This window comes from Geospiza fortis, unplaced genomic scaffold (assembly GCF_000277835.1).
Source record: "Geospiza fortis unplaced genomic scaffold, GeoFor_1.0 scaffold43, whole genome shotgun sequence".
NCBI lineage: Eukaryota > Metazoa > Chordata > Aves > Passeriformes > Thraupidae > Geospiza > Geospiza fortis.
The window spans coordinates 1561828-1574384 of record NW_005054431.1 but is presented as its reverse complement, the minus strand read 5'-3'; the positions used below and the strand labels follow the sequence as shown (position 1 = coordinate 1574384).

Below are 12557 nucleotides of genomic sequence, written 5' to 3'. Positions count from 1 at the left end.
TGAATTGAAGTTAAAAGACAAAATCACACCTTTTTCTTTTTTTTTTTTTTTTAATCTGAGGCATGACTGAGATATTCTTAGTGCTTGAGACAGCACTGCAGGTCACACAGGGTGTTAAAAATCACCAGTGAAATATAACACTGAGGCTCCCTGAAATCTGCCTTTTTCTTCCAAAAACTGGCAGAGACATGAAATCTTCCTAAAAATGGCTGTGCCAGGTTCCAACTGAAAAACTTACAGTCTAAAACGAAGTTATTCTGTGGAAGAACATGGGCTGGGCATCATCTGTGTCCAACAGGAGTCTGATGGTGTTGCTGATGACAAAGGCAGGAATTACCCAGCAGTGCTGCAGTTGTGGATTGTAGGGGCTCAAACGCTGCCTCATGAGCCCTCAGGCTGCCCCTTCTGACCACAAAGAACACTTTCCCACCCAGAAAAACTGCCACATTTTATTTGGCAGATAGTCTGCTCTTAACCAAAGCAGCTTCCCTTCACATTCCAAGGAGGAAAAGCTGGATTTTAAACGGCAGCTGTTTCTGTGGAGCACACAGTTTTGCACTTGACATGGCCAAAAACGCAAGAAAATGAAGAACAGGGCAGTGGGAAATTGTCATGCAAAGAAAACACTCAGGTGGGAAGGGACCTCCTTATGTGCAGGGGAAATGTGATTTCGCCAGCTGAGCCACAGCGGGTGAAGGGTGAGGGGAGCACATCTGGCTCCATCCTCTGCCACTGCCCCCAGGCCAGCCCTGAGTCCAAGTCCCACTGCAATTTCAGAGACAGCAGTAAGTTTGCAGAAGGGAAACACCCTCATGTCCTGAAAATACAATTCAGAGAATCCCAAATCAGAGCAACCCTTTGATAAAATGTGTTTATAGAGAGCACAGTATAAGTACTTCAATCCATCTTCTCTCTTTCTGGTAGGCCAGGAAATCTTTTTGTCATACTAAAAACTCTTTCCTTATTTTTCATGGGGAAACTCTCATTTATGTGAATAAATAGTTTCAAAATATCTTATCTATCCCTCAATTTACTTCTGGAAAGAAACTTTCCATTTTTTATACAGTCTTCTGCTGAGGAAAACCCCTACAGTGCCTATACTTGACTCACACTGAATTTCAAATGTCTAAATGTTTTTCCCACATCAATGTAATTGAAAAACATAAATTCCTACCCTCAGGAAGGCCCCTAGAATTGTCTTAAATCCCCATATGTGATGTATATGATAGAACTCCAGATTTTAATTTATTTGCTTCAAGATGTCAATGTATGTCTGGAAATCCAAACCCATTAGAGGTACAGTGGATTTTTAAAAATTACATTATCTATTTCTGTATCTCTTTGACTTCTTCAGTGGTGCCTTTTTACTCGAAATTAAAATTATAATTTCTTATTTACATTTTCTATAAAAACTAGAGTAAAAGTGGGTATCTATGATATAATGAGAAAGCATATAGCAATCTTTACTGCTTTCTTAATGTTACATATGAAGTATTTCTACACATTTAAAAGGGGGGCTGTCTTCAGGGATACAAGGTGCAACACCCTGCCATGGCTGCATTCACATTTAGAATAAATCTGAACTCAGATTATATCCATTTTTACCAGATGATTTTCCAGACCCAGAAACACACAGAAACACTGACAGAAATACACTCATATCTGTAAAGCTCCTCTATCTGTTTAGACTGGAAATAAATGTACTTAAGAAAATAAGAACTGCAGTTGAGGAAGACTTTCAAATCAATTGTGTCATTCTTATAAATAGTTCTAGACAAAGGCTATTTTGCTACAATTAAGTACTGATTTATTTTGCAGAGAAAAAACATTCCTCACAAAATATTTAGTAAGTAGAAATATAAATAATGTAATTTTAAAAAATGCATGCAAGGATATAATAGTGATTATATTGACAAAATATTCCCAGTATTTAAAGTCTGATTGTTGAAAAAAACTGAGTATTTGTACAGACTTGTTAGGACAGCCAAGGCTCCTGTAAGACTGTGGGTTCACTTCTTAAAATTGCAATTATTGGTCACCAAAGCACGTTCTCCTTGCCTTGTCTGTCCCAACTGCTCCTTCTGCAATGCAATAATGGCATTTTCTAGGTACAGTAGGATTTGTGTTGTGCTTACATGTTCATCCCAGGCATCCCCGGGCCACCTAAAGCGTTCAGAGGGGGTCTCATGGCACCTCCATAGTTCTGCAATGACAACCAAGGGTCAGACTACCACAAAACAAAAAAACAAAACCAAAGAGGAGGGGGAAAGAAAGGACAGCAGGTTAATGACATCCCTGTGCAATGACAACTGCTGCCAGGACAGGCCATGCCATTCATGCTTTCAGGATTCCCTGACTGCTGACTAAAAATTTGGATCATTAACCCCAAGGAGAAACAATACAAACCAGAAATTGGCTAAGAATGGTTAACATGGTTTCAGGGGGAATTATACTATTAGCACATATTGAGCTCAAGTTAATGGCCAACAAGGGTCAGGTTTTATAATGAATTCAGCTTCTAAACCAAGGCAATTCAAAATCAGAACCCCCTACTAAGATTATGAGATATTAAATGGCATTATTTCTACCTAGATTTCATTATGCTTGCATAAAATTAAACCATATGATATAACTTTTCTAATGCATCATTACATTTCTCTTTCCATGGTTCAATTCTAGTAAATCACAGAATCCCAGGATGGGCCCTTAAAGCCCATCCAGTGTCACCCCTGGCCTGGGCAGGGACACTTTCCACTACCTCAGGTCTCTGATAATCAAAATGAAGAGTATTTAATATGATAAATAATGTCCTAGCAAAGCTAACAAATTAAATACCCTATGCCCATAAAAGCTGAGTTTATGTCCTGATACCATGACCAAAGTTCGACAGCACTACTTACACAAAAATATAAATTACACCTATTTTTATTCAGTGGAATAGAAAGAGAACAATCTGTCTCACCTGACAATTTTCCACCTGTAATTACTGCTAATCCTAAACAGATTTACTCCTTTGGCCTAAATAACAGCACTGCCACCCATAGAGGTGTCCTTCCAGAGCAGCGATGCTCTCTGCAGAGCCCAGGTATTTGCTGATCCAATTAGGGAGTCATTTGTGAACTTAAATTTTGTGTAGGTTAGGATGTTGAGCACAAGAAAGAAGAAGCTTGCAAAAACACTGGATCTTAAAAGACAGCAGAAATGGAAAAATTATCCTCATAAAAAGTGGCATGAGATTTGCCTGCAGTGTGACTAATGGTGCTGCATAAAGGATCAGCTCAATCTCATATGGCAGCACAGCAGAGCTTCTCTTTCCTCCTCCAAAAATGGCAAATACATTTCAGGGCCACACAAAAAAAATAGCAAATACATTTTATTTTATATTTATATATGTTTTGCTGGTCTCTCAGCAGAGATTGTGAAGAACTGCACAACTGGTTTGTAGCAAGAATATCCAAAACTGTACAGACAGTTGTGAACAGACTTGAAAGGCAGAGCTATTCAATAATTTACAGTTTAGTTGTTATTCAAACAAGAAGCCACCAGGGAGATTATCTGAAATGGGGAAGCAAAAATGCACAGTGTGGGCACAACAAGCACACTGTGACACAAAACACTGGCAGCACCAGTGAGGAACACCACCACCCACGTGCTGCTGACTGGAGTGCTGACAAAACACAGAGGAAAGTCCTGGATTTGTGTTCCAGGGGTGCAGCAGGACTGTTTGTCCTTGTCTCTCTGGGACAGAGCCACAGAGATGCTCAGAGTGGACATGGGGACAAATGGTAGCCTGGACATCTCACTTTACACTACAATCTCTGCTGCATGTGCCAAAATTTACATCAACAGTGGAAAAAGTTTACAGAATTTGGAGAGGTATTTTTGGCAAAGTTAGAGGGTATTAATATTTTCCTCCTAAACAGCATAATCAGTGAGGAGGAAGAGGAAACACCTACTCCACTCCAGGTCTGCCTTGCCAGTGTCAGTCTTTGATTACAACACTCACTTTTCTAAAGAAAGCAAGTGATAGGATTCTTCTTTAAATCCCAAATATTTATGAAAACGACATATTTTTCATTTCGATTTTGTACAGCTGCAACTTAGAACACATTCTTTTTATAAATGGGAGGTTTGTTTTGAAAAGGGATTACGAAAACAAGTCCTGGGAATCTCCAAGCTAAGCAAAGACAGAGAATATAGACTAAGTATAGGCCTGTCAGTAAGGATAACCCCTCTGTAGAAAATACCTGTGGTCCTAATGGCACCATTCCCCTTGGAGGAGTCATCCTCTGCATCGGCCCACCCATGTTTGGATGACCTGCAAACAAAATATAAAACACATTATATTTATACATGCAATACACAACTGATTTAATTATGCAAGACAATCACCTTCTACAGCTACTTTTAATGAATCAGCCCATTGTAATTAACAGAAAAGCCTAAGGATCAGCACCGTGGAGAGGCCCCACACTCACCCTGCTGCCGTGTGGGGTCCATCCCGCTGGGCAGGAGGGGCTGACTCCCCGGGACACCTCCGAGGGCCTGAGGCACGGAAAACACAGCACAAAAACACAGAATGCCTTGAAATTCATGTTAAAGACACAGCACACACGTTTCATTCCTAATTCCTGGATGTTTCCTCTGAGTCAGGTGTTAATGTGCTTTTAAATTCCCACATTAATCTGCCCTCTGGGTTTACTGAATTAGGTTTAAAGCTCATTTTTACAGGATTTTACCTGCAGCTGGGTCAAGTGGAAAAATGCTTTTATGAATGGATCTTTGTAGCTGATCCATGAGGTGCTATTTAGCATTTCAAAGCACCATCATATTTTCAGTTAAAATGTATTCTGAGCGAGCAGAATGTCAGAATGGTTTGGGTTGCAAGGGACCTTAACGCTCATCTCCTTCCAACCCCCCTGCCATGGGCAGGGACCCTTTCCACAATCCCAGGACCAAACTACCACCTAATCAAAATTTGGGCCTTAAAGCTGAACCACAACAGGTTATTGCTTCCACACTCTGCACATCCATGCTGTACCTTGAGTAATATCAGTGCTGCTAAAGCAGCAATTAATGAATTTGGCATAAAATTTGGCATAATGTGAATGTAGCAAGAGCTGCAGTTCACTGGGATTATGTGACTACCTTCCACTCTGGACTGAAAATACCACAGCGTGCAGACAAAAACACTTCTGAAACCAAACTTGCAGGCTGGCAGCTCTTCCAGCCACCACATACCACCTGCCAGGATTCACTGAGCTCAGGCACAGAGGGTGTGAAACCCAAACCCTTGGCTCAGGGGCTCAGACACCTCTGGCTCAGATAGTATTGGGAAGTGCAAAAATCAGGAGTGAACTGAGTTACAGCAGTAAAATGTTGTCAGAAATTAAGTGCAGTACTAATGGCACTGCACAGATGATCACCTCATCAAGGTTAAAAAAGTCCTCCAGTGTCCTGGTGAGAAAGTTGCCCTGGTACAGGTAGCTTTACCTGATCCCAAACATCACCAGGCAGAGCACCACCTGGACAAGTCTTGCCACCCCATACATCCAGCTCACTGAAATTTAGATTTCATAACTTCTGGTGATACTGTGTCAAAAGTAATGACAAATTTGTTGAAACTGTGTTACACAAATATAAAAAATAGCCAGAAATGAGGCTGGGGTATAGTGTGACAATCAAAAGGTAGTCCTGGAAACCAAAGTTGAACCAAACTACCTGTTCCATTTATCCTTTCTACTTTTCCCAATATTGTAAATGACCTAGTTTTCCTCTCAGAGCTCCACTGATGTTTTTCTGTCTGCTTGTCTTTAACTTTTCATCTGCTGACAACTCTTTCTCCTCCTCTTTCTGCACTATGGAGAACTTGAAAACACAAATGTTCTCTGCTTCCAGAACCCTCTTCTCACAGATGGGCCAGAAAAGGTCCCTGCTGACGAACAGCAGCTCATTACTCATCCTTGTCTCGCTGGCATTGCACATCCTTAGATGGAGATGAGAGAAAATTGGGAATTCAGCGCTTTTAGAAAGTTGCCAGAGTGTCTTTGGGAGCCACAGAGCACTTCATGAGACCTGTTTCTCACCAATAATCCCCATATTTACTGTGGAATAAATACAATTTGTACGTCCAGCAGGGATGGGCAGGGAGTGAAGCATTTGACACAGAAGTGAGTAGCAGGGGGCCAGCAGAGCAGCAGGGACCAGCCTTACCTGGTTGGGTATTCTGAGAGGTGGCCTTGGGCCTCCAGGGTACCGGGGGGACATGAAAGGCTGCAGGGAGAGAAGGAAACACTGATGAATAATCCCACTCCTCCTGCAAATCCATCCATCCATCCATCCATCCATCCATCCATCCATCCATCCATCCATCCATCCATCCATCCCACCCTGTGCCACTGCCACGCTCACACCCATCCAGCCTCAACACCCCCACAGAGAGCTCTGGACATTGTTCAGCAGTATTACACAAATTCAGAGATTCTCATCCAATCCATCTACCAGGATACGTTATTTAACAATTTGTTTCAGCACTTTTAAGTGCAGAATAAAGAAACTTAATGCATTAATAGTGAAGAATAAACCAAAATGAGACATCTATACTTTCCACTGGAGAAGGGGGAAAGATGGAACCTTAGAAGAAAAAACAAAAGTGTTCTTGGGAGAGTTCAGAGGTAAGGAAGATCAAAATAATTCACAAATACTTTTCATTCACTTCTTCATAATACAGTGAAAAGCAGCACAAAATTTAACCCATGGGGGCACAGATTCCCAGCTCATGATGCAAATATTTAGAATTATGCTGGTTTCAGTCATCATGTCAATTCATTGCTGCACTCCTGCCATGCCTCCCTGCTCTCACACTGGATCTCCTCTCTCACACCTCCCTTTATACCCAAATCTGGCACGCCATCCACACCTTGAGAGATTCTGGTGGCTCTTGGCTACCCCTGAGCTACCTCACAGCCCACAGACCACACCAGGCCCCCAGATAACTGAGTGGTACTGGCAGCAAAAGCATTTAACTTCTCAGCTCATTCCAACCCAAAGTGTGGCAATAGCCTAGAAATATAAAGAGATGAGTGGCAAATTTACAGGAAAAAGGCACAAGTATCTGACTAAACAGAAGATGAAGAGGATGGCTCTGGCAAGCAGCAGTACCTACAGCTCCAGAAGAAAATGAAGAGATAAAAGTATGCTGTGTCTGAGCACAGGGACAAAAAGACTGATTTAGACTAGCAACAGCTAGCAGAGAAACTGCAATTATTTTACCAATAATTACTACTGGAATTTTTCCTATGATCTCACATCAATAAATTAATGAAACCTTTCACATCCTGGAATCAGATGAAAGCTGACTAATGTAACCTACATAAACAAACACTCAAAGTAGTGCTAGAAAGCAATTTAAAATACAGAGGGTTTACAAACCGGAGAAGAAAGTTCAATAACAATTGTGAATAGATTAATAAAAAGATACTTGAAATGATGTGCTGTAGAAGAGGGAGGCTCCTCTGTGCATTCTCTGATGCTGAGAACCTCTGATAAGAAAGAGAAAGGGCTGTGCATGCGACGAGGCCCTCATGAAACAGTAGAAGTGTCAGGAAATTAGAATTTCAGCCATTTCCACAGAGGTCAACCGAGCGCAGCCACTCCAGTGAGGACCCTGCGTTTGACTTGTCTCCTCCAGCAAATGAAACTCAACTTTATTTACAGCTGTGCAGCTTAAAAAAAGGGAAATTTGAATTGTCTCTGAATTCAGCCATGTTTAAAGAGCAGAAGCAGCCTACTGATATGTAATAGTAAGAAAAAATCTACTCCTTCCAAGCTTACAAGGATTATTATTGTAAATATTCATGTATGGATGTATTCCCCTAACACCCAGGCGGAGTTGCAGTCAGTGACAAGCAGATTTCAGGTAGTTCCTATGGTTTGGCTTTCCAAAAAAATGTTACCATTACAAACTTAAATTTTGTGTCAGTGACTGAACTTCTCCCTCTCCACTACCAATACATTGTATATATCATATTGTGTATTCTATATATTGTTTGTCCACAAAAAGGTTCCACCAAGATGTTTCAAGACAACAAAGAAATTCTGTCCAACATTTTAATGAAAATATATGAAATACTCTCAGCTTTTCATGACAGCAGGAGTGGTTTTAAAGCCCCCACGCACATCATTGAGCAGTGGATTCTGAAAGACACAAATGCAAGCAGCAGAAACTTTGTGCCATGTGTTTATTCACCACTTCCCTTGTCATTTCCAGAACACCTGGCATTAGTCTCTAATTTCCTACTCTTTTTTTTTACTAGGAGTTGCTGGAATGTCCATTAGGGAGGAACAGCTCTGGCCTTCCATTTCTTACAGCAGGCATCCTTCTCTCCTCAGTTTTTGGCAACTTGTCCTTCCCCCTCTCCTGCAGCACAAACACCCTGAACTTACTGGGCTCAGAATACTGGGACTAAATTAAAACCAGGGCCCACAGACCTTGAACTGGTCACTCAGAACTTGTTTATGAAGGTGAAAATACAATGTTTGCATGCTAAAGACTGGGACATTTCTGTCTCTTGCCTCAGCCTAAAATCCAGTATTTAAAATGCACCTTAAATGGATGCTCACACTGAATTTTCAGGAAGACAGACTCTTTATTTGTCTTGGAGTTAAACTTGAAAAATACTCAATAATGCAGCAGGCAATTTCAGCTGTGGGGTAGGAAACAGAGGGACTAAAATCAACTTCTCCAACGGAGTTCAAGAACTGGCAGACACGATAAGGTGTTAGGAAAAGCAGAAGATAACACTCCAAACAAGCAAACAAACAAACCAACAACAATAACAACAAACAAAACAAAACCCCCAAAAGACAAACACCCTCCCAAAAAAACAACAAAGCCTCTAAAAACCCAAATAAAAACTCCCAACCAAACAAACAAAAAAAACCCCAGCAAAACCCAAACAACCAAAAAACAACACAAAAAAAAAAGCCCAAAAAACCCAAAGGACACCTAAAAGACCCAACCCAATTAAAAAACAAACCTACACAAACAAAACCAAACCTCCTGCAAAATCCCTCAAAACTAAAACTAAAAAACAAGCCAGAAACAAACAAGCAACCACAAAAACAAAGGGGAAAATCCCCAAACTCAAAACAAATCCCAACCGAACCCAAATAATCAACCAAAAAACACCCCAAAAACAAATAAAACAAAGAAACAGGAAAGCAAGCCAGACCTAAGCCACTGCTGAGATGGAGATGCCACCTATATGTGTTGGCAGCAATATATTGTAATTCCTGGCTACAGGTATGAAATTCACTAATTTGGCATCACAAGAAGTATCCTGAAGGCTGCCAATCCTGCAGCTGAGAGCAAAGGAAGAAGAACCTTCTACTAAACTGAGTGAAAAAGAAGCCAGAAAGAAAAAACTTTTCGTGTAGTCACTGCAGAATATTTGCATCTACCAACTTACAGCAAAGGTTAAAAAAAAAAGCTCAAAAACCCAAAAGGAGGAAAGTATTAGAATGCTAGAATAATAGAGATGACACAAAATAAAATCAGGGAGTGAAATGTTAAATTTAATAAGCCTCCTGCTCTTACAGTAACATTTCGTGTTGAATTGCTAAAAGTACTTTAAAGAAAGGCAAGTTCAGGCATTTGAATGATGGTGCCAGAAGCTGTAGCACTTTTTTGTAATCTCTCTGCTCAAGAATAATCCATCTGTGTACAGGAACAGCAAAGGGTATCTCACAACCTGTGTGTTTAATGCAGGTCTGAGACACGTGTGTGCTGTGCAACATCAAAACCTTCTAAAATCCTACTTTTCTTGGTTCTCAACACAACAGAAAATAAGTTTCTCCGTGGGAAAGTGTTTGAGAGAGCAATGCTGAAGCACAACTGCCTCACTGCCCACACTTTGATGCCAGAAAATGTTTTTACAGGAAGTATCCAGCAGGAAGCTGATGCCATGAAGGCACAGAGGCTGGGATGTTTCGTACTCTCTTTACTTATTTAGGAGACTCTCAAATATGATGTGGATCAGTTTTCACTTCCACTTAATAGTGGTGAAATAAGGAATTCAGAGAGTGGTGGTCTACTAAGCACGACATACTTCAATAAATCTCTTGTTTCTTTAATCTTACTTCCCTTCCAAAAGCTGGGAGTGTAATTTACTTCCTTCCAAATAAAGGTTTCTTGCACAGACATTTTTATCCTGTTTTTCCTCATACCTTTACATTTATCAATCACATTTTGTCTCACATAAGTTTGTAACATTTACAATAACCCACAGCCCGGAAAAGTAATGCTGAAAATTTAAATTCCTACTGAGACTCAATTGACTGTAAATATATTGACCACAAATTAAAAATTACATGGTGAGACACAGCTTCACACTTGGTGCGGAGAAGAAATAGCAATAATTGATTTTTACAACTCAGCCACCTACAGCACAAACATAAACACCACTTATCCTAGCAGCTGAAAATGGAACCACAGACCTTATTTGTACACACTACAAGTGATCTTAAATTAATTGTGCTGCTACTTGAGGTGCAAGTACTGGAAAACAGTTCAAGCTGCAAGAGACAAGGTGCCATTTCCTCTGGTAATTCTGAAAATGACCCAATCTTTCCATCTATCCACTTAAAAGTTCTAAATGATCACAACTGAAACAAACCAAAAATCTTTGTTCTCCTCTCTGCTTCAAAATCAGTAGCCAAGTCACACATTCTGTGTCAAATACAATTCATCTTCACCTTTTTTGTTTTCAAACTCTAGTTTGAGGTAAAAGGTTTGGCATCACTTATTGTTATGATTACTAGTATTAGTATCCAAATGATAAAAAATAGGACTGCTGGCCATTTTTATTTCATTTTCCTGTAAGGGTAAATAATATGTTAATATGTCTCTTTAAGACTCCAGTGTTTTAGGAAATGCTCTAGAGGTGTTTTACACCTGCACCTCCCCTTCCCAAACCAAAGGGGGTTTTCCCTCCTAGGAGGACCACTGGGAACCATTAAATACGTGTGAGCTTAATTTATCCAAGTTATCCTGCACTTCATTTTTCATTTCATTGCTTTTTATTTTTTAGTTTCCTCTGTGATTTTTTTGCTGGCATCTCCCTCAGCAGTAACAATCACTCAAGTTTCAGGACAGTCTTCATTAACACATTTCAGTTTTAACCAGGACCAAACCTAAAATGATCATTTTCTGAAGTATTTCAGAGATGAAATTTGGGTTGTACACTGCACGTCTTGCAGCCTACCAGCGCAAACCAAAGCAGCTGATTTTATCTATGTTATTTTACATAAAAATGTGTTATTCTCAGCACTGAGAGAGGATTTCTCTCTACATTGGCCTTTCCTGATGACAAAACCCATTTCCACGAGCAAGTTCTTTACTGTGCTTCAGAAGAAGATCCATAAAAATTCCCATATTTATGGTTTTCTAAGAGCAGACTGACAACTTATAAATAGCAACAGTAAGAAATCTGATTGAATTCAGAATAAGAGCAATTTTTTTTCCTAAATTGAGGAGCTCCTTTCACATCCAGAATTCCAAGTCACAGCAATACCAGCTTTTTAAATATAAATTCAATGTTTTATCCCTTGTCGAGGAGCATCACATGGAAGGACACTGCAACACACACCTTGCTTGGTGTGGAAAAAGGAAAAAACCAATTTTACACTGAAATGAAAGAAAGAAACAAACAAACAAAATGTTTGGTCCCCAGCTAAACATTGTCTGAGATGCTGAAAGCCAGGTCTGCTTTCAGATGATCTGCAGGAATTGCCCTGTTATTACACCTGTGTCACTTTGTGGGGAACATAATTATCTGAAGCTCGAGAGTTCATAATTGTGAGAAAAAGTTGCTAAGTTCTGCACATGATACTTAAAGGAATTTTTTTAAGAAATTCAAATTTTGTAAGACGTATTATTTATATGAATTTTAAACTGGGTCAATAGTTTTTATATTAATTTTATTAAATACAAATAGAAGAGAAAACAGAGTATTTCAAACATGACAAGCCAAAACATCCAAGCTGTATCACCTTAAAAGCCCTCAAAATAAAAATCCCTTCATTTTTAGAACTTAAACATCAACCAGACAGATGACTGAAAGCATTTTCCCCAGATTGATAAACCTCATTTTGATACACAGATGATTCTTTGGAACAGATTAATTCCCCAAGCTGAGCAGTTTAAATTTGCTCCAACAGTTATGGGCAGTAAAAGCATCGCCACAACTGCAGGGTGGGATGATTGAGGCCAGCAGATCCTGGATAACTTTACTTTTTACCAGTTGACTTTATTGCTGGTATTTAGGGAAAGGAACCCCAACAGGAGAAAACCACAAACTACTCATAGATTTTTCTAGATGATAATACCCTCTCACATAGTATAATAACTCAAACCAATTGTAAAAAATTGAATCTTTTAAAATGCAGAGTGATACTGCTGAAGACAGAAATGCACTTATGCTAATTCTGCAAAGAATCAGGCCTATAATTTTATGAATTTGAGTATTCCCAGACTGCTCCACTGGGATGGGTGCATG

The 12557-nt window shown here is 39.8% G+C and overlaps 1 protein-coding gene across 1 annotated transcript in view; it reads right to left on the bottom strand.

Moving 5' to 3' along the window:
• The window catches only part of SSBP2 (single stranded DNA binding protein 2), a 122131-nt gene that overhangs the window by 25570 nt on the left and 84004 nt on the right, over positions 1-12557 (bottom strand). Inside the window, exons 6-9 of the mRNA XM_014309463.2 lie at positions 6214-6273; positions 4479-4545; positions 4248-4318; positions 2136-2203 (exon numbers count right to left, since the gene is read on the bottom strand). Coding sequence (XP_014164938.1) covers positions 2136-2203; positions 4248-4318; positions 4479-4545; positions 6214-6273 — 266 coding nt within the window. The remainder of the gene's footprint in view (positions 1-2135; positions 2204-4247; positions 4319-4478; positions 4546-6213; positions 6274-12557) is intronic.